This window comes from Rhamphochromis sp. 'chilingali' (genome assembly GCF_963969265.1).
Source record: "Rhamphochromis sp. 'chilingali' genome assembly, chromosome: 5".
In the NCBI taxonomy this organism is placed as follows: Eukaryota; Metazoa; Chordata; class Actinopteri; order Cichliformes; family Cichlidae; genus Rhamphochromis; species Rhamphochromis sp. 'chilingali'.
In genome coordinates this window covers 17,787,083-17,812,505 of record NC_137932.1, presented here as the reverse complement: position 1 = coordinate 17,812,505, position 25,423 = coordinate 17,787,083, and the positions used below count along the sequence as shown (strand labels likewise).

Genomic DNA, 25,423 nt, shown 5'->3' with positions numbered 1-25,423 from the left:
GCTTTGTTTTGGTCCTGAGTCACCTTTAGCATTTGGCACCAATCACCCTGTAATTATACATTAATAAAAACTGCACAAAAAATACATTCGCCATTGCTCATCAGCTATTTCTATGAAAAGGCAATTTTTTGGAGTTTGTTTAGCAGAGAAATTTCACTAATGACTACGTATAAAAAGATGGAATAAAAACGACTTTAGCACATCGCAGTACAAAAAAAAAAGTGGGGTTTTTTGTTGTTTTTTTTTAATGCACTTGAGCTGTCATTTAGTTAGTTTCTATCACGGAGATGTTCTTGAATTTCCAAAAGCCCTGGGCAAATAAGAGGTAGTAGACATGTCTTGTGTAAACAATTACTGGAATGGCCGTTTGGTGGCACAGTTGGAGAGCACACACTACCCTTTGTCTCAGAGCTGGACAAGATTTTAAAGCAGTTACACGCACCAAGTAATGAGGTCGTAACTCCCACTACCAAAGGGAGGATTAGCCTAGTGCAGCTTGGTATCAGTCACAAACAATTAGAGAGAGCAAATGAAAAGTGTACAGTAGTTTGCTAAAGCAGCTAAATCTAGTGAGCATGCTGTCCTGTGGGTCATCTCAGGTTATGATAATAAACTGTAGAGAGGCAAGTGAATGCATTAGCACAAAGTATTATATTCCTGATCTGTGGTCAAAATCACTACTTAATTTGTCACATAGAAAGCAAAAAAAACAAAACAATCCTATGCAGACATGCCAGCTGAGTCTGCCGGTGTACTGTTAGGTCAAATCCGATTGGTTATTGCAGTTCAGTTCAAATACTGAGCCTTGTGAAGGAAAGATCCGCAGCTGCTAGAAGGCTGTCCTATCCCAACACCGGCTTCTCATTCTTGGAGCAGGATGACGTCAACGTTGTCGTGGACGCCCTGCAGAAGCAGCTCCCCCTGGAAATCGATCACCTTCTTCTTCTTGGCGGCCTTCAGGGTGCCCACCAGCGCTTCGAAGATGTTGGCACAACGGTCGTCATTAAACAAGACCCCGAACTTTACGCTACATTTACCGTCAGCGTCTGAAATAAGAGATTTAAACGATCGTTACAGCTTCGGGCAGTCAATTAAAATGACTGTAGCGATTTCAATCTCAATTCAATTTCAAAATAAAATGAAACAACCTAATTTTTTACTCCAATTAAAGTACCAAATCATTTCAATTGATCCCCACAATTACAGACATTCATGCCTATTATGTGTATTTGTAAAATAACTAATGGACACACCTGCATTAACTCAGAGTGGTTTGATCCACTGCCGTGTTTATAGAGGCCACCCTCCACAAACGTGGCAGTGCCACCCTGTTTCCAAAAAACCTTGACACACCCCTGCTGCAAATGGCATAACTCTGAGTTTATTTGTTTCCTGCTTTAGAAGTGGTCAGAACCACAAATCAACACTGGATGACTGCATGATTGTTGTTTATTAAAGCTCATGGGATAATATATCAAAGTACTTCAAGGCAAACCATGTCATTCAGCAATATACAATGACAGTTTTGACTTACTTTTACTGCCGAGTCGCTGGATCTCTTGAACCAGCAAATCAATTTCATGGGAGACGTTCATTGTTGCTGCAGGCGAAACAAAATGCAAATAGTTGCATTAGCTTTAAATCTGACGTCACGGTTTTGAGTGCACTAGACATGAAACTAAACAATTAAACCTGTATTGCACAATTCTGACCCAACTTGTCTATTTACTACTGCAGTGCTTTAGATTATTATGGTTGATTTATAACTCTGCTGCCAGGGCGTTTGGCCAGACTACATAAAACTTGGCTGCCTGTCAGCTCCTACATCGATTTTAAAATCTATTTACTTGTTTTTAAAAGCCCCTGATGGTCTTCTTGCTCCAGTATTCATGTCTCACATCCTCAGTGCGTAGGGTGCAGTATGGATGCTACATCCTGTGAGTAGTTCCAAAGTGCACGACAACACAGCTGAGGAGGCAGATTTTTTAACTTTTACACTCTGAGTCACGAAGCAGTCTGCTGTAGAGAAAGAGAGCAGCTGAAGTGTTGAAATCTTTAAACATCTTCAGCCCAGCTTTTGATTGAATATGGTAAACAGACAATTTATTTCTATTTACACTTTCCTCATTTGATCTAATCTGTAGATTTGTTACATTTGATCTACCTTACATTTTTAAATCAATGAGTAGAGCTTATAGATTATTGTGCATTAAAACACAATGAAGTCTATGCACTGTGATGCATTTTATTTTGTCTAATGTCTTCTATTGTACTTACAGGCCATTTTTTATGTAATTTTAGATCTGTTTTTTTTTTCTTTTTACACGTTGAAAGTCTTACCATTACACATTACCGGTACTTACTTTTTGTCTAATAAACATCCGTGTAGCACTGTAAACAGACATACCTGGTGTCATCTGAACAAAATCTGACTGATTTATTGAGTGATCATCCACCAGTAGAGGAATTTTCTGACTTTGGAAAAACAAGGCTAGATTTAACAGCAAGTGCAGTAATTAAAGTTAAAGAGCTGTATTCCGTCAATAAATATGCGCCAAATTTTCCTTTCTTTTTTTTTTACATTTTAGACAAAAGTCTTAACATTTATTCTAATCATGAAATTGGGATTATCAGAAAGGCGTTTTTTCAATTTTGTTCCTTTTGTGAAGGGTGTTTTGGGAGCTGGGGGACTTTCATTAAAAGAAAACAAACTCAAAGTCCAGTAAACCCATAAATAAATGCAATTTAATTATATATATATCAGACACATATAAAGGCACTCGGTATGAGTACAACATATAAAAGGAGGACTGACTGCAGCAATGCAACAAGCTCCAACACGAGCAGGGCGGACTCATCAATGCGGAAGTAAGGGATTAGCGTTCACGGCTAGCCAAACCTGCTAATAAATACTTCTTGCAGTTGATTTATTTCAGAGATGTGCAGACATTCTCAAGTGCTGAATAATATTAGCAGCTCGGCGATGTTTTACGCGACTTCAGGTGCAAAAGAAAAGACTCCTCTGAGTGGCAGATGTGAGCTCGCCGGTATGATTAGCTTCTAACATCCGACAAATCCTCCGCTGAGAGGGGAGCGAGGAGTTATTCAGACCGATGAACGGTTGGAATAAATGATGGAAAACGATGTAACACAAGCGAATATAACACCGACACAAGGATATGAATTTTACCTGATTACTTGGGCTTGTTTTTGCTTGTAATGAGGTGAGGGACGACTTTCTGATGAATCGGCACCGGTGGAAAATGATGCTGCGTTCAGAGTGCGCTCGGAGAACTCCACCCTTTAGAAATGGAACAACAAAGTGGTGTAAAACGAACGGAGTGAATGTGTTTAATATTCAAAAAATAAGAATATTAAACAGAAGCATGAGATCACTAAGTTATCTTAGTAAGAATATGCATGTAAAGATAATGCAGTGTTAGTGTTTATTTATATAGCACATGTGTGAAGCTCTACAATGTCTCCAGGCAATAAAAATAACAGAACAAAAACTTTACAAACACATAAGATAGAAGTTGTCACACCTGTTTTAAGCCTGTTTTTTTAAGTACACACAGCTGTAATTGACCTGTGGGAGCAATTTAAAGATCTGTACCCGATGTCCTGAGATGTCTTTACCTTAGGATCAAAGTATTCTACAACAAAACACAAGACAACAACAACAACAAAAATCCCTTCACAATAGAGCCCAACCAATATTTTGTTTTGGGAGCCAACACTAGTACTTAGGTCGTAAACAAATCCAGTAATGGTTTATATTCTAAATGAGGTAATTATTAACTCTAGTTCAAAAGCTAGTTCCCTTGAGGACACTCCTTGTATGCTGTAAAGTCACGAAATGTATGCTATTCCCCACAAACTGCAGTTTACAATGTGTATAATGTTCCCCCCATAAATCAGAAGTACAGAAGCTCTTGTCCAACAAGCCACAAATTTCAGACATTTCCGCGATTAACTAATAATTACCTACTCGTAGTGGAATGCTGTGAAAATGTGCAACTGTTTTCATTTACTGGCTTAATTTGAGTAGATGTGACAAATTCCCTACAACATATGAAGGCAACACGAGCGCTCATCTGACTTCATCGTGACACGCTGCCGATAGTTTGATGGGCTGTGGCCCATATAAGGTATTGAAGAGGCAGGAGACCGCGTGTTGTCCTACGTTTCGGCCTCTCCAAACTATTTCTTGCGTCTCCAAGAAACACACAGGTGCTCAGCGAACACAAGTCCCATTGCAACACAGAAAGAGCTTGTTAGAATAGTGTGCTGACTCCAAATGCTGTTACTTTTTGTTCTGCACATTTAACTCTATTCTTCTCCACCCCATCCCTATACCTCTTATGCATGCACTGCAAATAACAAAGCAGTGACTCCATCATCATAGTGTTTAGAACAATGGAAAATATTACATATGTGAAGGATTACTAACCGAGCAAAGGCATAAAAACTCAGAGGGCCCCAAAAAGTTGCAGTTATTCAACAAGTTTATTAAAAATATGTATCAAAATGCAGTTTAATTAACATGTTCTTTATTTTATTTTATGTTTAAAGAGCACTATACAGAACTAGTGAGAAGCAGATCTTTAAAAGGGTTTTTTTCCCCCAAGTAGCTGACTGTTGCAAATGTGTCACCAAGACGTCAAGACGGTTCCAACAAGAACCAGAGTGAAATAAATAGAAAACAATTTATTGTTTTGTTACATAGTTCCAAGAAACGACTTTATGTGTGAAAACATTTCAAATGGCCACACAACTAATCATTGGAGTTAAATGTCAGAATATCAGACACAAAAAAACAACAACAATGGGCGACTTATTTGCGGGGGGGGGGGGGGGGGGGGGCATGTACATCTGTATAGCCACTGCAGTATCAAGTCGCGTCTCTATCAATTATAAACCATGATATGAGTGCAGCTTTTATTTTGGAAATTACTCATCCGGGTCCCCGAGCCCAAGCAAGCTCGCGCTAACTCGGACGTCGCGAAGTGTCAAGCTATCTCATGAGAAACCTGAACTGAGACCGGAAGTGTATAGAGTGTGACTTCGCTATAAAAGAAAACTTCTATTCCATTTTTAGAAAATGCTTTGAGTGTTTGACACCAGTGACAGAACTTGACAATTAATTATCTCATTTATGATTCACTAGTTAAATTGAAACATTTAATGGAAAATCTGAACAGATGTCATTACATCAGATTTTTTTCTTGTCTTTCTTTAAAAGGCTCCCACATGATAAGACTTAGGGAAAGACTGCTCAATTTAATTGTTACCGATTGTAAAAGTTAAATTGGGCGTTTTCCTTTATAAATACAAAGATGCCACAAACATGAGGCCTCGGGCTTAATGTGGAGCACAGATTTACACAGAAATATGCCACAACTTCTGTCATCCATTTGTGGTTTTATCCTAAACAAAAATAACTGCACAAAATTGCATGTTTTGTTTTAATCATAAATATTTTTACATTTGTTATCTGATTCTAAATACCTAGGGTCAAATATCTCCAAGTTTTTTGCAATTGTTACACTTACATGTTTCAGATTAATAAACTATTGTTAATGTCGCACAAAGATAACCTGAGTAAAAATAAAATGCAGTTTTAACATAAATATTTCATTTTTTTTTCCATTCAAAAAGTAATTGCCCCTTAACTTAATAACTGGTTGTGCCACCCTTGGCAGCAAGAACTGCAATCCAAAGTTCGTCATAACTGGCAATGAGGCTTTCACGCCTCTGTGGAGGAATTTTGATCAACTGTTTTGTGCTTGTGTTATAATTCAGCCACACTGAAGGGTTTTTGAGGATTAATGGCCTTTTTAAGGTCATGCCAAAGAATCCCAATCTCAAGTTTAAGTCTGGGCTTTGAGTAGGGCACACCAAAACCCTCATTTTTTTTAATCCATTCAGAAGCAGACTTGCTCAATTGTTTTGGATCATTATCCTGCTGCATAACCCAAGAACTGAACAAACTGATGGTTGGACAATCTCCTTCAGGATTTTTTGGTAAAGAGCAGAATTCCATCACTTACAGTTTGCAGTGTATATTTACTCCTGTTATATTTGTCTAACAAAATGTGTGTGTTGATGTGAAACATTTAAGTTAAGTGTGACAAGGAAGGAGGCAAATACCTTTTCTCATCAACTGGTTGTAACAGGTTTATAAAGAAATAGAAAATAAAAGGGGACTTCAAAAAAGTTCAATTACAGTGAAAATTGTAAAATCAAAATACAGTTCTTATATTCTTTCAAAGGCCTAAAAATGTTGGTACTTTAATGGCAAAACAATAATTTAACTTAAATCACTATGAAAATATTAAAATAGTTGAACTGCAGGCGAAGTGAATACAAAAGTTGTCAAGTGTATAGTTATATGTAGTTTACTCTTCCAGCACAAAATGATATTTTATAAAAAATAACATAAAAAATAATACATGTATACAATCTATAAAACTAGATGCTTCTGAGTGAACGCTATGTTTTTCTTTAATCTGAAGACTCGGACCGGAAGTCTCCTCTTAACTCCGCGTGACTTGACACTGGTGGCAGGAATGGCGGCTATGATCACTGGAGGAAGGAACCAAGAGACCCTGAAACTTTACTTCTGACGGCCCCGCAGAGGAATGTGTTTCTAGTGAAGGGCAGAAACACCCTCCTGTAACGGATTACAGCGAGAAGAAGTGCTGTAACGTGAGATCACGGCGGTAGATGTCCGGGTCGGGGAGGTAGACGCACTTTGCTAGTTAGCCTAACGTTAGTGCCACTGACTTTGATTCAAGGTAGCTGTTAGCCCGCTGCACTACTAGCCAGCTGTTGGCTACTTGGCTTGGCTGGCCCAACAAGTTATTAACTGTGTGAAAGCAACCTTTATTTGAATATTCGAGTTGGGATCGGCTCCTGCTTGGTACACAGTATTAGGGACGTTTACAGAGATTGGGATAAGGCGCGTTGGGAACATCATTACAACAGCTAACCTCAACGTTAGCTCGGCTTAGCTAAGTTGGGATCCTGAAGTCTCGCCCATTTTTTGGATCCTGCCCCAGCCATTGGCTAAGGGCTAATCAACAGCCAACTTGTGTTCTTTTCAGGCTCATTTGGTACTACGATGGAAAGTCTAACGCTGAGTGATGTCGAGCAGAAATATTACTCGGATTTGTTCGTTTACTGTGACACGGACAACACTAAAAAAGTGGCTTCCAACGGGAGAGTTCTTGACCTTTTCCGGGCGGCCCAGCTACCCAGCGAAGTTGTCCTGCAGGTAAGCTAGCGTAACCGTGTTATCATTCAGACTGTGAAGGTGTGCGTGAAACGAAGGGCCATTGGGGGATTTTTGGTAAACTTGGCTGGCAGGCTGACTGTTGGAGCTGTCCTGTCAGCCAGTGTCGTTGTGGTTATTTAGCCCTGGTGCTTAGCAGAGCTGCGCAGCAAGAGAGACACACCTTCTTCTGGCTAATGTTAGCCTTAGCTAAACAGAGTAGGTAGACAACTCACACAATTTATTTCTTTATTGAGTTTTTTTTTTCTCTAACTGACATATTATACATGCAATAAAAGCTGGCATGCCCTCTTCAGTTACCTTTCTGTGGGTATGTGTTGAACTGTGTATCTAACGCACTAAATACTTCTCATTGCTCTTGCTGCCCACTCTTTCCTGTCTTCTCCCTCCATCAACATCTGCCTTTTTTGTTCATTACTGGCTAACATGGTGGAAATGCCTGTGCCTGCACGCCTGTGATCCACAGAAGTGGAGACTTTGTTTATTAACCCTCAAATACGGATTGCCTTCTTGGTCAGATTGCAGAGTGTCCCTGCTCTGACAACTGTGAGTCATGAGTAGCCAGTTAAACTGCAGCAGCCCATTCTTGTGACTCCAGATCTCTCAGCATGGCCAATATTTGCAGTTTGTGAGTCAGCATCCTTTTCAAGGTCAAGAGGGGGGGGGGGGGGGGGGGGGCTGTGTGGTGGGAGAATTAAGGAGCGTTGTAATCCTACCGCTTCCAGAATCTACACTGAGCTCTGTGTTGGCCCGTGAGACACATACTGCTACAGTGTCATGTTGTAACAGGCTGAGAAAAGTCACTGCTGCTTTGTATCCAGTCATACTTGGATAAAGTCCCTCATCGGCAAGAAAAGGATTGCTGGTCAGCTGTGGCAGTTTTTTTTTTTTTTTGAGTGACTCGCAGCACTTAAGGGCACCCTCTTAAACAGTTATCCTCATGTTATAAAATCTTACCAGTAGTACTAATCCTGAGGTTTCAGTTGTTTCTTTTAACCACTTTATCTTTTGTGTGTAGAAGGCCGTTTCATTGTTTTGTAAAGGACTACAAAACATGATAACCAGACTTTTTACGCATAGAACACACTGGACATCTGCTTGTGAACATGGCAGATGAGACCATTCTTAAGGGAACAGTTCATCGGATAATTTAAACAGACACTAAACGATAGCTGTTGTTTATTCTCCTTTTTATTACTTGGATGCTATGTTTGCTTAGAGGAAAAAGCTGCTCTTTCAGATGAATACAATGTTGTTAACTGTTCTCCCTTGTCCTTGTGTGCGTGGGTTTAGATCACAGAGCTATGTGGAGCCACTCGGCTGGGTCACTTCGGTCGGAGCCAGTTCTACATCGCTCTGAAGCTCATCGCCATCGCCCAGTCAGGGCTGCCTCTGAGGGTGGAGAGCCTCAACTCGGGTGAGTCCATAAATCGAAGTGAGTCATTGTCATTGTTGTGCATTGATTTCTAAACAATACCATTACACAATTGTGGTCTAGGTCCTCTCTGAAGTACTTTTAGACTTTGGTTATATAGAGATATACTGTTGTTCTCAGGCTAGTTAAAATGTTTCAGGTTAGAAATGAGTTTCATGAATTTCAGAGACAGCTGTTCTCTTCATCACCAATCAATTACATTTAATGGCAGAGCTATCATTTGTCAATTAGAGTCTTAAAGGTTTTTTGATAAGAAAAAGGTATTTATCTCAGAACTGCATGCATGTGGTGCAGTGTATTTTAAGATTTTCATACAAGCATGTTCTCATGTTTTTTTTAAAGCTGTTTCTTTGTATGTTAGCAGGATTATTTAATACTTTTTTATTTTTTATTTTTATTTTTTACCACATTTGAGTCTTGGGCCATTGTATAAGCGAGTAACTTTTGGGATAGATCCAGATATGGTTAATAGAGCTTTTGGAAGGACTCTTTACATTCATAGACACAAATCAGATTCTTCTTCTTATGCCTGATCCCTGCAGGGCTCCCACCCTATTCCTAATGTCCTTTTTTGTCACACCAAAATTCTGCATGTCCTCTTTCACTACGTCCATGAAAAAACTCCTCTTTGTCTTTTCCTCTTGCTTAGCAGCTCCATAGTTAACATCCTTTGTCGGCTGTATCCACTATCCCTACTCTGCACATGTCCAAACCATCTCAGCCTTACCGCTCTAACTTTGTCCAGACTGCTCAACCTGAGCCGTCCCTCTGATGTACTCATTTCTAATCCTGTCACTCATGAGGAAAAAAGTCTGCCACCTTCATCTCCGTCATAACCGGTCTCACTACCATCCTGTAAACTTTCCAGTTTAACTCTTGGGCCTATCCTTCTGTCACAAATCGCCTCTGACACTCGTCTCTACCCGCTCTGCCCTGACTGGACTCTGTTCTTCACCTCTCTTGTGCGCTGTCTGTCGCTTTAGAGGTTTGACCCCAGGCATTTAAACTCATTCACTCTGTGACTGCCTTTGCTCCTTGCGTCTTCACTATTACGACTGCCTCCCTCTGAAATTAAATGAAAATGGATCAAATTAGAGAATGTATTTATGTAAAGAAAACAAACAATTGCTGTCTGATCCAGAAGAATCCAAAAGGAACTTTTTAGCTTTTGGAGAATCTATTTCATACGCTGGATGTTTGATACATAGGGTGTCTCATAACCCTGTGTTTCTAAAACTGGGAAAATAAACACTGGTACATTAAAAGTAAGCTGTAAAAAGAGAACATTTTAAATGGAAAAATGGCTCATCTTGATTAGTTGATGGGGCAGATGGCATCACATTGCTGATTGGAATAGTATTGGCCATTTATTTGTGTCACCAGATGATTGTAATAGTATGAGCTGTTTCGATGACTTCCCTATTTATCTTAAGTAAACAATGAAGCCGTGGTGGGTTTGACTGCAAAATTGCGCTTTTCTATTTGTCCCTGTTGAGTTCTCTCGAGGAAAAAGAGAAGGAAAAACGCGGCGCACGATGTCACACTCATCCTCTATGCAACATGATCAGTTTGGCCTGAATATATTGCAAAATCGATTTCATAATTTGACAACAATATGAGGAAGCAAACAAGTCACTTCCTTCTAACAAAAGATTTAGGGATGTTTGAGCTCGGTAAACCTCGCCCTCAACTCTCTCTTTGTAAAGTTGGTGCTTTCTCAGAAGTAGACAGTTAATTACAGGATTTGGAAAAAATGTTTAGTTTACTCAGTGCTTTCAGAAAGCTTGAAGTCACCACAGTTGTTCCAAAATATTAAATAGAAAGTTATTTCTGGAGCGGAGGCTTTTGGGGTAATAATACAGGCGTTCAGAAGCAAAGGCGGTGGTTTGGTTTCTGTGTGCTTACTAAAAGACAGAGCGCTGCACATAATAATCCTGTGGTGAAACAATTCTTTTAACCAGACTTAACTTAGAGATATAAGAGGATATTGTTAGTAGGTTTAAAGGAAATTTCAACCTTTTGTTAAAACTGATTATTTTTCTTAAAAGTAGATTCTCATATTCACAATGCTTGAAGCAGCAAACGACTTGTACTTTTGGTGGAGGAAGAAAAAAATGTATGGCAAAAAAAATCCAGATCACTTTCTTCCCACTAGCTAATCAATTTGTTGCTGAGTCACTGAAACCATAGTGGGGTCATATACAACAGGATTAGCTTATTTGGGTGTCTTGGTCTTGGGTCTGTTTGCTTACCCACTCTCTGAGAAAGCCATAAACACCAGTAGAAAGGGTTAGGGTTAACAATATTAGTACCAGTATCAGTTCAGTATCTGCCAATGAGGCTGCCTAAAAACTACAAACCCTGCTTCATTCAACCATAGTTTTGTGGCACACGTTGAATTTTTGAATCAGTTTTTTTTTTTTTTTTTTTTTAAATAACTGTGGAGTTTAGAAAGTCCTGCCTCGCTCGTCTTTACCTCCTTGAGATTGGATTGGTTTGCCTGAGACAGATTTGCATTAGTTTTTTAGCAGAGGTTGACCCAACATAGAAGGGATTAACGTTTGATTTGGTCTGGATCCAGGATTTTTTCAAAGGTGTCTTTAGCATTGTAAGATAGAGCAAACAGAAAAAAATACATTCCCCAAGGGGGAAAAAAAGAAAAACAAAAATGGGCAAGCTACAGTGTGGTAGAAATTTTCAGTCTTAGAGCAGGCATGCTGGCACGGACTGTATTCCTGTGTTTGTTTATCACAGATCTTTGTTTTAAGTCCTCAGCATTAAGAGTTAAGAGACAGCAAACATACACTCGGTGTGGCAGTGTGTTTCATTTTCTATTTGAGGAAACGGCTCTTTCTGAAAGGTATACTGTTGTTCCCATTTTACAGCAGTTACTCTCTTTCCAAACCCTATAAACGTCAGCTGATTGCAGCAGGCACAAGGATTCTGGGAAATCTACGGAGTCAGTAGTCGGTTTTTCTCTCTCGAAAGCCAGAAGCAACTTCTGGACTCTAGTGCACTGAAGTTTTCAGCTGCTGCTGAACAAATATTGAAACTGAATTTAATTTGTGTCTTGACAGTCAAGGATCTACCGTTGCCAAGGTTTGTGGTGGGGAAGAATGAGGCAGAAGCGAGACATGCTGCACTGTACCAAGATCCCGACAGTCAGGGATTGTACCCTGCCCCCGGTACTGCAGTAATACCCAGGCCACCTGGCAGGGGTCACCAGAACAAGAAAGGACATCCCTCATCCACTTCACTTCCTGTCCACGAGGTCATTCAGCCCCTGGCAACTACTATAGAATCACAGGTTGGTAGTAGCAAATGCAAGAATCGATGTTGCAGGGACGATTGTATACAAACTTAATATTTCTTTGAACAACTGAACCCAGTGGTTACTTGGAGATAAGCTGCTGTGTTTCCTGTGTTTTTCCTGTGTATACTTGACAGAGACATTAAAAGGGACACTCAAAGCATCTTGAATTGAAATCTATAGCAGAGCAACAAAGTGGTGGTGGAAATGATAAATTCTTTTCAAAGCCTCCATTTGGGGGAAAAGTCATGAAATTTTTAAGTGATCTTTACCAGATTCGAGTGGTGAATTTCTTTGTCGCTTTTATGTGTCCATGACTCATTGAAATTAAAGTCAATGTTGCTTCAAAGTAACTGCAAATAAGTGTCCAGAGTGGGAAGACTTGCCTCTGGAAGGACTTTGATGTTTGAATACATTCCTTTCTGAAGTTTTCTGCTGCGGACTTAAGTGTGTTGACACGTGTGTCAGTTATTTAGATTTCTTTCGCAAGTTTTAACTTGTATGTGCTGCATAATCATTCACTAGTTCCTTCAGCATCCCTTATCTGTGATGATGCAGATAAGAACTGATTGATGTAGCAGTTATTGGTCTTGGTTTGGATGTGGCGTGTTGAAGATTGACGTCTTGTTGTGTATTAGATGTGATCTAAAGGTTAACGCCCAAAACACTGAACTGTTTTAAAGCAGTAATACTACCACCTTCAAATCATGCTTATTAAAGTTTGCTGATTCCTTATATGTGTACTAAATGTCTTTTTAACTGCTTGTTTATTTCGTCGGTTTGTTTTTTTTTTCTTTTTTTTAATATGTCACCAGCCTGAACCAACGTCCCCAGTGGTCTCCCCTCACCAGTCTCCCCCAACCTCACCTCATTCCTGGAGGAAGCACAAGCGGCAACACAGTGGAGGAAACGCAGAGCGACAACCTGTGGTGGCAGCAACTGGAGCCGTGTGGACGCAGTTCAGAGAACCACAAACAGGTGACCCACTTCTTAATGATAGTTTCTCAAAAGGAGAACTATTCTGCCTATTTCCAACAACATATTTCTAATCTTAGACTCTGCTTGAGTAGCTTTGCATTTGCATTTATTTCCATTCACAGTTCAAAGCAATCCTTATTATTTATACGGATGCAAATCATCCCTTGACCCATCTTCTGATTGGGTGCCCATCGTAAACAGAAGGTCTGAATGCCAGGCACGTGGGGCTTCTGGACTCATCTTGGAAAATGTTCAAATCTTTTCAGATGTTTTATAGACTAAATAATTATTTAAGATGATGATGAGCAAATTTGTTGATAATGAAAATAAGGACAAAGAGAAAGAAAAGTGGCAACAATTTGAGTTAAAATGGCTTTTTTTCTTTCTTTTTTGCCCTCAATAAAGAAAAAAAAGGTAATGCATGTGACAGGGGTTTCACTTGCAAGCACTCACGAGCAGCAGATGATAACAATAACATCTCTAAGGGCAAACAGAAGTGACAGTGTGGTAAAAGTTGCTTTTAGCTTTGACTCCAGTGATAAATTGTCGTTTGTACCACTTCCTGTTGTTTGCAGCGCCTACATGCTGTTAATGATATTTGCTGACACAGACACTTGCTGCAGTTTGTCATTAGGGGACCAAAGTAATTGTGCCTGCTTTTTTTTTGTTTTTTTCCAGCATAAAAAGTAGTTGAGATATTACAAAGAATGGTATGAAAACAAAACTTCTTAATTAACATTACTTGCAAAAACATACTTTCCTGTCCTTCTCCTTTCAGGTCCAGTGGCTGGCGATGGCATGTGGCCGTCCCACTCACCACCTCTTCCAGGTCAGGAGAGTTGGGTCAGTTTTACAGCGGACACACCGCCTTCCAGCACGCTTCCAGCAATGCATCCATCATCAGTCCAGGTACAGCGCTGTTGGTTCGACTCGCTTCCTATTGCAACAGGCTTCATTATACAAGCAAGCTAGAAAGATGCACATCAGCGTTCCATCTTAAATTACAAGGCGCTAGTTGGATGTTGGATACACTACACTGATTCAGTACTTCAGCAGCAATAATGTGAAGTAATGGGTTGCCGTATGATTTTTGTCAATCTCTCACATCATTGTGGCTGAAACTTGGCCCAATGTTGTTAATATTGCTTCAGTTTGAAGTTCATTTATGGGCGGTTCTCCTAAGGCCCCGCCACAACATTTCAGTCAGGTTGAGATCTCGACTTTGCCTGGGCCAGTGCATCGCCATGATTCTTCTCTTTTTCAGCCATTCTAATGTAGATTTGCTGCTCTGCTTGGGATCATTGTCCTGTTGCGTGACCAAGTTTAGGCTGAGCTTTATCTGTCATTGTTCCAGAAGTCTTGCCGTTTGTTCAGATTTCACAAAACAGCATATAGTCCTGTGAAAATCTTCTTTTTCACAATACAGTGAACACCCACTATTTTAAATAAGGGCTCTGATTACGGAAATGAGTTTTTTCATTTTCACCAGTGAAATCCTTGAACTAAACCAAACAGCTATAAGGTGAATCGTGGCCATATATATAAAAAACAAACAAACAAACATTTGATTTGGGTAAAAAAAACAACCCCTAAAAACATAACTACTCAACACTCTTGTGTTGTGTGCGTATTTGGTAGTGTGTAGCCCACAGTTAGTAACAACAATCACCACTTTTGGAGTTTTTGACATTTTGCACTTACTAAGTGAGCTGAGATAAAATTAAGGTCAATCATTGCCAATATAAAAACACTGAAATGCTCAGAAATATTTTGGATCTATTCTATCTTTACCACCATTAGCCAATCACTATGCAGAGATGGGACGAGAAGACAGCAAAGTGAGGCTATAAATTAAAGGACACATGTACACCCTCACAATACAGACCTAGAGAAGGTGATACAGTTCAATAGAGCATTAATAGATCAGCAAGTTACAAGATGACCACACAGAGTATTTTAGCTGGAAAATGTGATGCAAATGTCTGCCATCAGAAACTGCAAACATAAAGCACGAGATATCACAGTAACCACAATCGGGCCTTGAATGTCAGCCAGCATCTTGTATCAGTACTTTATCTGCAAACGCTGCTGCTTGACTGAAACATGAGCAGCTTCTGTGACATTTCTCAGGCAAAGGCCTCTGTACCCACTGTCTAATTATAGGTACACATCATGCCCTCTTTTAGTTTCGTCTTGTCGTTCTGAGCTAACAAGCAAAAAGTCAGTTCTACTTTAGGCTGAAAGTTCTGTAACCATTGTTTTGTTTCAGTTTTGAATATTATTCTTTAAAGGTTTGATTTCTTGTAGTGCCAAGTTTGTATGTATGAGTAGGGGGCCAGGGAGACACGCACTGTACATACTAACAGTGAAGAAGCTGGATTTGCATAGGTTAAAGTGTTATTCTTAATACTTAATTATGCTCGTCTTTCTTAAATGTTTCTGTAAATGGGTTCTCGTAGGAAAGCACAACAATACGAACAGTAGCCTCAGCTGCAACGACCAATGAGATCCAGCGACAGTCCAGCACGTACGATGATCCGTGGAAGATCACAGACGAGCAGAGGCAGTATTACATTAACCAGTTTAAAACAATTCAGCCTGACCTCACTGGCTTCATACCTGGTAGGAACAAAAATACACACACACGTGCTATCAGGATAAAACATGGGTTATTAATAAACTGTGGTTTCTGCGTGTTTCAGGTTCAGCAGCAAAAGAGTTCTTCACTAAATCAAAGCTACCGATTTTAGAATTGTCACATATTTGGTGAGTCACTGCTCTTCTGCTATTTATGGCCTCTGTGTGTGTTTGTGTATCTAAGGGAAATTAAGGGCACCATAAACACGCGTTCATCACCTGAATGGAGTTGATGGCCACATTTAACAGTTTGACATGCGGATATGCTGTAGGTTAGAGCAGGATGGGCATTGATCTTTGCACCAGTGCTCCTTTGTTCTATTGAAAGATCCCTAATTTCATATTTATAAAACTTAATAGGAAGCTGTAGTAAAAGCTTTATTTACTTTTTAGACAAGTGCAGTGTGTGGCAGTTAATCCTAAAAACACCAAGAAGCTTTTCTTTGCTCTTTATCAGAATGTATCATCACTGATCGGACAGCATGTGCAACCTGGATATGGTTAACTGTTAAACTTCAAGACTAATTTTTACTAAAAAAAAATGCCAAACATCAACAAAGACAAAAGGTTTGACCATATGTAGTTGGTGCAAAGAAAATGTGTTTCACCAGTTCTTTGTTAACTCCAAACCAACCTGGCTTTATTTTGCTGATGAGTAAGACGTTTGTGGCTAATCGAGCTCATCAAAAACAAGTTGTCAGTTCCTGTTTATGGGATTATTTCCAAAGAAGCGTGCAGTGTCAGTTGACACAACTTGTTTTGACAGGATTCATAATGACTAGTATCACTAGCTCTAAGCAGCAAACGCGGCATGTAAATGGGCAAGTCGGATAAGATTCAATGTCTGCTGTAATGCCGTATATGATATGATATTCTTACTGTCTAATGTGTGTTTAAAGGGAGCTGTCAGACTTTGATAAAGATGGAGCGCTGACCCTGGATGAATTCTGCGCTGCCTTTCACTTAGTTGTGGCCAGGAAGAATGGCTACGACCTCCCCGAGAAGCTTCCTGAAAGCCTGATGCCAAAGCTGATTGACCTCGATGACTCAGCAGGTGCTCAGGCTTGCCTCTCTCTTCCTCTCTCTGCTGCACCCTTTATTCATTTTCTTATCTCACACCTCATTAGACCTAGGGTAACAGCGCTATTGTGCAAAACCCGCATGTTGGAAGTAGTTAACTGATTTTTGGGCTGAGCTGCACTTTTCAGGACACAGTTTTGTGTTCTCCTGCCCTCTTTTAACTTGACATTGACTCAGTTGCTGATAGCCATAACAAACATGTTTATCAAGTGTTATAATTCAGTGTTGACCTTGTTTTTTACATATCAGGAAAACAGCAGAGAAATAGTCTTTCTTATGTGCTTATGCAATACTCAGAAGCAGAAACGATTGCACTTTGAAGTTTCACGATTTTTGCCATTGATGGTTAAATGTAGTTGGCATTTTGACTGCATGAAAAAAATGTTTTATCTCAAGCTCTTCTCTGAAGTTCATCTTTTTGAAGAATCCCAACCAAAAGTAATGTTGTGTGGATTTTTTTTAGTTTATTTATGTGTATTTAACTCGTGTCTATTTTTTTTTTCCCAGAAGTCCCAGAGCAGACTGCTGATGTTGGATACTCTGCGTCACCAGTAGAGGTGACCCCCAACAAGTCTCCCTCTATGCCTTCGCTCAATCAAGCCTGGCCAGAGATGAACCAGAGCAACGAGGTTCCAACGTGCACGCACCACATGACTATATTTGTCGTTTTTACACATCCTCTAAACTCGAGGCTGTTTGCTTTTGCTCCGTTTGCGTTTGATTCATCTTAATTGCTCAGGGTTAATTAAGTGAGGTTGCTCTCTCTTTATCCATCCATTATAATTCGAGTGCCACGTCATCCTATTCATCATCAAACATATTTTCTGATAATTCAGCACCTCCTCTCTCACTTCTTGAGACTGTGTATGAAAGTCGGCAATGTCCGTTTTGTTTCCACGTCTGCTGATGATGCCGCGTCGGTGTGGCATCACGGCAGAGGCTGAGACTGATGATGTAAATGTGTGATGTCACTGCACTGGCTGACTGACTGACATGTTTTTTCTCACTGTCTGTCTGTCTCCTGCAGCAGTGGGAGACGTTTAGCGAGCGCTCCTCCAGCTCACAAACTCTGACCCAATTTGACTCTAACATTGCACCAGCTGACCCTGTAAGTCAATCACTTAGCATGCATGGTTTCACCATTAATGGACAGACATTAACCCTCTCCAGATCTCTCCTTTTTCTCTCTATCTCTCTCAGGTCCTCGCTGTCTCACTGCCTGCATGATGTTCTTTCAAAGTGCAATTAAGTGCGTCAGCAATAGAAGTGTGTGTTGTGATTTGGCTTGCTCAGTTTCTATTGGACATCACCTTTTTTTTTTTTTTTTTTTTTTTTTTCTTTAGAGTCACATCCACCAATCACATTTTAAGATTGTAAGAGATGCATTTTTCCTCACATGATTAAGAACTAAAGGTTGTGCACAATTCTGTTGTGCATTTACTTTTGAACAGTCAAAGTTCTTCACGTTTATGTATTTTTAATTTTTAAACCGTAAACAAATAATTGTCCCAAAAATAGCTCTGACTTCAAATACGGTTTTATATTGCAGGAGTGTGCATCTGTTTTTAGACTGCTTTTATGTACTCCCATTCTGAGCTGAAACTCAAGATTAAAAACAAAAACAAAACACTTATCAAGCTTAACCTATAAATCTCCCAAAAATTAGATTTATCAAAGTTTTCCATGTTAGTCTTAATTGACCGTTGAATTTTCTGCAGTCAGTTTGTGTATGAATGTAAGGCTAATACAGTTATTTTTAGCCATTTGAATAATTTAGAATTTAAGTAAATGTAACCCCACTGATGTAGGAGTAAAAAAAGCCCCAAATCTCTCTCTGCTGTGGAAAAATCCTGCACCGACAGCAGGCCCAAACAGCTCCACAAATTCTTTTTTTAATTTGTTTTTTGTGGCTAAATTCTCCGCTGCCATCCATGCACCAAATCTTAATGGGTGCATAGGATCTTTGCTGTCCAACTGTGAAGAACACACTCGGAGCGGAAAATAATTTTTGAAACAATAACAGTCTTTTGTTTGTTTTTAGTTGTCGTTAGGATGGGGGGGGGGGGTAATAATTGTATGGGCACGTCTTTTATTTTTATTTATATTTTTAAAAGCTTATTTAGAAAATATGTTTCCAGGTCTTTCACATCTTCTCATTTAAACATGTTTGATGAGATGCTCAGTGAGCATGTCAGCTAAAAGAGTGCCACACAGGTTTTCATGTTGACCCTTCCTCTTCACAGGACCAGCAGCAAAAAGATAAAAATAAAAAAATTACCTATCTTCTTCCTGTCGGTTTGACCCTCTCTGTGTCTCTTTTCCACAGGACACGGCCATCGTTCACCCAGTTCCCATCCGGATGACGCCCAGTAAGATTCACATGCAGGAGATGGAGCTGAAGAGGACTGGCAGTGGTGAGAAACTCTCTGACCTTAAACTGACTGTCCAAATCCTGACTTACAGTTGAATAAATAATAATGATATTGATGCACATGTGCAGCAACAGGCAGACCTCTAAATCTGTTTTTGTGGGCAGCAACGTGAAGGAACTTTAATATGACTGAAACAGAATTATGACCTAATTGCATTAGAAAGCATGCTAGTATGTTCTTTATATACTGAAGAAAAAACATATTGTAACAGGTGGGAAAACATCCAGCTGTGCTAATACAGTCAGCTTACTTTGTGCTTTGCAGAGTGCGCACTATTGGGAAAGTAATAAAAATCCAAAAGGTCACCATTTGAAATGATTCAAAGAGCGCCTCACAGGAGCTTTTATTACTCATATACATGTTTTTGTTTTTCTGCAACTGAGCACGTTTTGTCCAAACTAACAGCCGATTGCTAACATTTAATTTTCCCTGTTGATTGACTGCATTTGCTTCAACACTTTCCCCTGTTTGTGATCTCCCCCTTCCTCCAATATTTAGACCACAATCATCCTACCAGTCCTCTGCTGGCTAAACCTCCAGAACTGTCTGAAGAAGCCAAATTACCCGCCTCCATGAAGTTTGTAGCTGCCAACACTGTAGGTGAGTAAAAGATGAGCTGCTATGGCAGGGAGCTTTACTACGGTGTTCCGAAAACATCATCTGACACATGATGCAGTTATTTATTTGTTTAGCCATTTTAATCCACTTTCTATTTTAAGGACAGACTAGAGCAGGGCGATATGATCAAAAATATTTATCACGATATACATTTGAAAATTTGCGATGACGATATAATTGACACTAGACAAAATACTTTACAACTCCACAACTTTATTAGTGCAAAAAAACCCAGCAATGTATTTTCACTTAAACAAGCAGCTGTTTTTTATGTGCATTAAAGTTATAGAAAACTTTAACAGTGCAAATGCAAATTCCTTGCTGACAGTTTAACCAAAAGGCATTTCCAGTGGAAACTGGCCGACATATCCTCAGCATAACCATGTATAATATCCACAAAACTTAAAAAGAGGTTATACACACACAATACGCGAGCCTCCTGCCTACGATAGTCGTAATGCTTCAACAATCCATCAATCGGTGCGGGTTTATAGCTTAGCAAAGTCGTGCTGAAACATTTGACAGATTGCTGAGCGCCGTGTACGACATAAAATCGTTTCGAGGTCAGTAAACACAACCAGAATTCATACATAAGGCACGCAGGATTATAAGGGGCACTGTCGATTTTCAGAAAAATCAAAGGATTGATTTTAAGTGTGCCGTATTTTCCAAAAAACACGGTAATAACGACGGCCCGCTAGCATGCGCTACCAAAAATAGTGCTTTGTTGTGTATCTGACGGACGAAAGCTAAACCAGTTCCACACCACTGAAGTTGCAGTATTTTTACAAACCAATTCTGGTTCATCCGTTTCATTCAATGATCCACTTTCGCCCTTCTCATTCTCCGCCGTCGCCATGCTTTTTACGCCATGTGTGTATGAAAACAAAGGCACTGCGCATGCGCGTTTTACCCATATTCTATCGCGATATTTCATTTTCTTATCGTTGCCCAACATTATACTGGTATTACCGTGAACGGTATGATATAGCCCAGCCATAGGTTACATCATTAAGAACAAAATTACAGATAGAAATCTGGCAAGCAGTCGATTTAATGACAAAAGAAAACCCTTGATACTTTAAAGTAACATACAAAAATCAAGACTAAAAATAAATAAATAAATAAAAAGTAAGTATTTTTCCCTTATATGTTGGAAGGTGTCTGTGGCTCAGGTGGTAGAGACAGTTGTCTACCAATCCCTGCTCCTCCATACCACATGTCAAAGTACTGAACCCCAAGTTGCCCCAAATGCATCCATTGGCATGTAACTGGGTGAATACAATAGAAAATACTTAAATTTGGTAGAAAGGCACTATCTTAGTACCATTTCACATTTGTCTTTCCTTGGTGGTGCCTTCATAACCTCAGTTCAGCTGCTGATAGTCCAGACTAAGATTCCAATTTTTTGTGGAAGAATTAAAAAAAAAACAAAAAAAAAACTACCATTTTGTTAATTTTCTCATGATTTGTATGCTTGTGGGGTTTTTTTCTTTTCTTTTCATGAAGGTGATGGTTACAGCAGTTCAGACTCTTTCACCTCAGACCAGGAGCCAATCACAAGGCAGAGGTTCGTTCATTTTCTGTCTGTCCTTTCTGACAATTACTGAAAGTGATGCTTTTGGGTTTTTCTACTTCCTCACATTGTTACTCAGTTGGTCATGTTGCAGCTCTGTTCAATGATCAACTCCAGACCTGAACTGTGATGAATCGTGTTGTAAATAAAGCACTGTATCCTGTGTGTAAATCTTTAAACATTAATGTGCTCAGGTCTCAGTCGGGTACGTCCCCAGAGGCTTTGAAGGTGGTAGCCCCGCCTCCCCCTCCACCCCGTCCCCACCCCTCCCACTCTCGCTCCTCATCTCTGGACATGAATCGCACCTTTGCTGCCACGTCTGCCACAGGACAACCCCAACCCTCTACGATAGCTTACCCTCCTGCTGTGCCTCCACGACCGCTTCCCACACAAGTAAGAAAAGTATTTTATGTGTCATTGGCATTATTTGTGATTTTGATACTACGAAAGCTGTCACGACACCCTTTCATCCCTCCCCAGACATCAGTACCACTCACCGGGCATCGCGTAGAGGCGGAGAGTATACCAGGAGGCGCGGCGGTGCTCACCACCACATCCCCACAGCAGATTCCCCAGCAGCCCAACTTTGCAGATTTCAGCCAGTTTCAGGCCTTTGCAGCCTCTGAGCAGCCCTCAAGCCTACCAGAGGTGGACAAACACATCGAGCCAGGACAGGTAGGTCGATCCTGGAGGGTCAGGGTTTGGAAATAGAATGATGCTCCTCTAGACAACATCAGTTCTTCTCAGAGATAGCATTTATAGTCTGGCTTTGTGTATAATATGTTGATGTTAATGTATTGATTCTTTTGATTTTTGAATGTATTTCTTTTGCTCTTTCCCCAAATCCCCAATTGGTTGTTTATTTTAGTTTTCCTTCCCTTTGTTATATAATGTTCTAAACCCACACATTGATTGACAGATTTCATCCATGTTACCGTTTTTTTGTTTTGTTTTTGTTTTTTTTGTCTTCTAGTATTAAATATTAGAGTTCTTATGAAATATTATTGTTGCAAACCATCTGCAATCTGCATCTTTTAATTTCTTAACTGTGGCTGTTGTGTTACATTTGAGTAAACACTTTCACTTTCACATGCATTGTTTGTTTATGTCCGCAGGGGGACAAGCCTTCGGAGGGGGCCGGCCCCTTGAGAACAGTTAAGAGTGACGGCCAAGCTGATGAGAGACCCTCAGCTACAGTCAACTCTGTACGTCTTTGAACTTTAAACTCAATAAGACCAGTGGTTTTTAAACTTTTTGTGTTTGTGTGGAACATCAAGAGGCAATCTGAAATTCATAGGCACACTTGTTTATTAGACTGTGTGAAAGTGAGGTAAACTCTTTGTTGTCCCGTCAGGGAGCCAAAGGCTCCTCCGGCCCCCTGGCTCCTCCCCCCAAACCTGTACGTCGAAGGTTGAAGTCTGAAGACGAGCTGAGGCCGGAGGACGAGCAGCACGGTCCACAGAAATCTAACGTCATAGCCGCCGTCCTGGCCACTCAGCCTTCCATTCCCAGGTGGAGAAACTTGCTTTGGTTGGGGACACTTTACAGGGCGTTGTGTTTATCAGCACTTTAGAAAAAGCATATTTCTCTGTTTGCAGGTCAGTTGGAAAGGATAAAAAGGCGATTCAGGCTTCAATCAGAAGGAACAAGGAGACAAACACTGTTTTGGCACGACTTAACAGTGAGCTCCAGCAGCAGCTGAAGGTATGGAAGACATTAGTAGTGTTTTCTAGTTTTAGCAAACAGACTTTGTTCTCCTTTTAACTCCCGCTTTGCTCACACCTGTTTTCTTTTCCCAGGATCTGCTTGAAGAAAGGATATCTCTAGAAGTCCAGCTGGAGCAGCTCAGACCCTTTTCCCATCTTTAACCTACATATGGAGAGCAACTCTACTGTAGTTCATCTGAATCAAGGCTGTGGCCCTCGTTGTGACTCCTCCCTTCCTCCTCTCCTTTTCCTTCCATCAATCTCGGCTTTTCCCGGAGGCTTCAACCTGCCTCAGGGCATTCCGTTAAAAACTGTCACGCTCAATCACACACTGCTCAATCGTAAACCGGACAGACCTGAGGGCACAGTCTTACCAGTGGGAGGGGATCTTAGAAACTGGCACTTTTCACTTTTTGCTAAAGAGAGGCGAAGGTGAGGAGGATGACGGCAAACTGAGAGGCAGAGCGCTCCAGCTCCAAGTTTGCTCTGAAGATAAAACTGCTGGTGTCTTGATTAAATCACTCTCTGAATGACTGAAGGAGAAACGCGGAGTGTATTTGTCATGTTTGTGTGACTGTTTGTGCATTTGTGTTCCTGGTGGCTGGCACCAGTATGCTTGACTCGGCTGCACCAAACTCCTGCAGAAAATTTAAAAAGGGGGCGAAACAGTTTTCTTTTCGTCTTTTGTGTAAGTGAACTGAGACGACCTATAAAGATTTTAGACCTTCTAATATCGTCTGATGTCACAAACTCGACAGGTTGGGTCTTGTTTATTACACTGAAATTGACATGGAAGAGTAAAGACGGGCAAATTGTGCTTTAAGTGAGCATTATATGCTAAAACTTAGAAGTTTCTGGTTTATAAAAAAAGGTTACATTTTTCCTCTTTTCACTTTTTGATCCGTGCTACTACTGTAGTGCTCTGAAGGCATTTCTTGTTTTTGAATCCTCATGAATGGTCTGTTCTGCTGAACACGTGGCACCCATGGCTGTCCATTATTGTGAAATAATCCAAAGAACACAGATTTTATGGGCTTGCAATGGGACACATGAAGACCGAAGGAAGTCTACAGCACAAATCATCCGTCGGTACATCGGTCAATAAGCAAGTAAGGATAAATTTGTCTTTTTCTAAATGGAGTTTGGTGTAGTCGCCTCTCTATTTGTGAAACATACTGGGCTATCTCCAGACAGGACCTTTTGTGTGTTTGTGTGGGGCTTAATGACTAAACCAACACGGTGAAGGCTTTTTTTTTTTTTTTTTTTTTTTTTTTTTTTTTGGGTGACGCATCCTGTGACATGAACTCAGTCCACCCTTCCTCTCTTACCGCCCCCTTCAAGTCTACATGTAAACATTTGCGTGGTTGATGGCATGATGCAGTGAGTGAAAGTGCCATGTCTTCTGTTTTTTGTTTTTTTTTGTTTTCTATGTGTTACAGTGTTTTGTTTTTTGGGATCGTGGTGACTGAAGGGTTTCACTTTATGCCAAATGACTGAACTTTCACTCTTCTCTTTCACTTCCGCTCGGGCTGTGTTTGAAGAAAAATGCACCACCTTTTCTTTCCCTGAAGTTTTCTTCATTTACTTTCAAACCTAGCTCTGGCTTGACATTTCAGCTTTCTTTCTAACGCTGTGGGTTTTGTTTCCTTTTTTTTCTTTTTTTTTTTCTCTCCCAAACTTTAACTTCACCTTTATGAGTCAAGAACAGACGTTCATATGAAGGGTTTGAAGATATTCCAGCTGTTTGATTGCAGGAAGCGGCGTTTATGAAGAATACATTTGTTGCTGATTGGGGAGAAGTTTGCCTGTGATTTCTCTTCAGCAAACATGTGCACAGATCCAAACTGATGCAGCAGGTAGTGATTTTTGATGATTTAAAAAAAAAAAGAGAGAGAAAACAACAACAAAACAGCTGTTTTCCAATCGGGCAGTCAGCACTATGCAAGAATGGGCGATACATCCTCACAGACCAACTATACCTAAGTGTTTGTCCGATGATAGTAGCAACCATGTGAACAGTATACTCTGGTTTTTGTATCGTAGCTCTTCCAGAACCTCATCTACTGTATGTTTGTGATGTATTTTTGCCTTTTTGTTGTGTTTTTTTGGGGTGGTACTGATGAGCAGTCCACTTCCCCGGGCTCCTGGCTCCAGAGGGAAGTAAACGCCAGATCAGTGTTGTATCAGGGCAGTTTCACCTGAAATCTGTGGGTGTAGATGAAGCTTAACAGGAGACCAGTCAACAGAGTGGGAGACCTGAATGTCCCAACTGCACTTTGAACTGAATCCCCACCTTCCCCCCCCCCTCTTGTTCCCTCACAATTTCTTTTATTTGTTGTCTCTCTTTGCTTACT

The 25,423-nt window shown here is 40.3% G+C and overlaps 2 protein-coding genes across 4 annotated transcripts; one reads left to right on the top strand and one right to left on the bottom strand.

The window, feature by feature from the left end:
• Nucleotides 1-181: 181 nt before the first annotated feature.
• abracl (ABRA C-terminal like) lies at nucleotides 182-3,301 on the bottom strand. The gene is made up of 3 exons (XM_080882031.1): nucleotides 3,191-3,301; nucleotides 1,535-1,600; nucleotides 182-1,046 (listed from the first exon to the last, which is right to left on the bottom strand). The coding sequence occupies exons 2-3, from the start codon at nucleotides 1,593-1,595 to the stop codon at nucleotides 862-864; spliced, it is 246 nt and encodes an 81-aa protein (XP_080738157.1). The 5' UTR covers nucleotides 1,596-1,600; nucleotides 3,191-3,301; the 3' UTR covers nucleotides 182-861.
• Nucleotides 3,302-6,558: 3,257 nt separating this feature from the next.
• On the top strand, nucleotides 6,559-25,376 carry reps1 (RALBP1 associated Eps domain containing 1). 3 transcript variants are annotated; one of them, XM_080881848.1, is made up of 20 exons: nucleotides 6,559-6,746; nucleotides 7,110-7,279; nucleotides 8,591-8,714; nucleotides 11,810-12,039; nucleotides 12,858-13,020; nucleotides 13,799-13,929; nucleotides 15,480-15,642; nucleotides 15,723-15,786; nucleotides 16,557-16,711; nucleotides 17,245-17,366; nucleotides 17,765-17,845; nucleotides 19,064-19,151; nucleotides 19,668-19,769; nucleotides 21,297-21,357; nucleotides 21,558-21,756; nucleotides 21,844-22,038; nucleotides 22,479-22,568; nucleotides 22,718-22,875; nucleotides 22,962-23,067; nucleotides 23,163-25,376. In XM_080881848.1, the coding sequence occupies exons 2-20, from the start codon at nucleotides 7,127-7,129 to the stop codon at nucleotides 23,229-23,231; spliced, it is 2,454 nt and encodes an 817-aa protein (XP_080737974.1). In that variant the 5' UTR covers nucleotides 6,559-6,746; nucleotides 7,110-7,126; the 3' UTR covers nucleotides 23,232-25,376. The 3 variants fall into 3 exon arrangements, with proteins under 3 accessions (XP_080737974.1, XP_080737973.1, XP_080737975.1); XM_080881847.1 differs by having other exon boundaries at nucleotides 6,559-7,279; XM_080881849.1 differs by lacking the exon at nucleotides 17,765-17,845 and having other exon boundaries at nucleotides 6,559-7,279.
• Nucleotides 25,377-25,423: the final 47 nt, after the last annotated feature.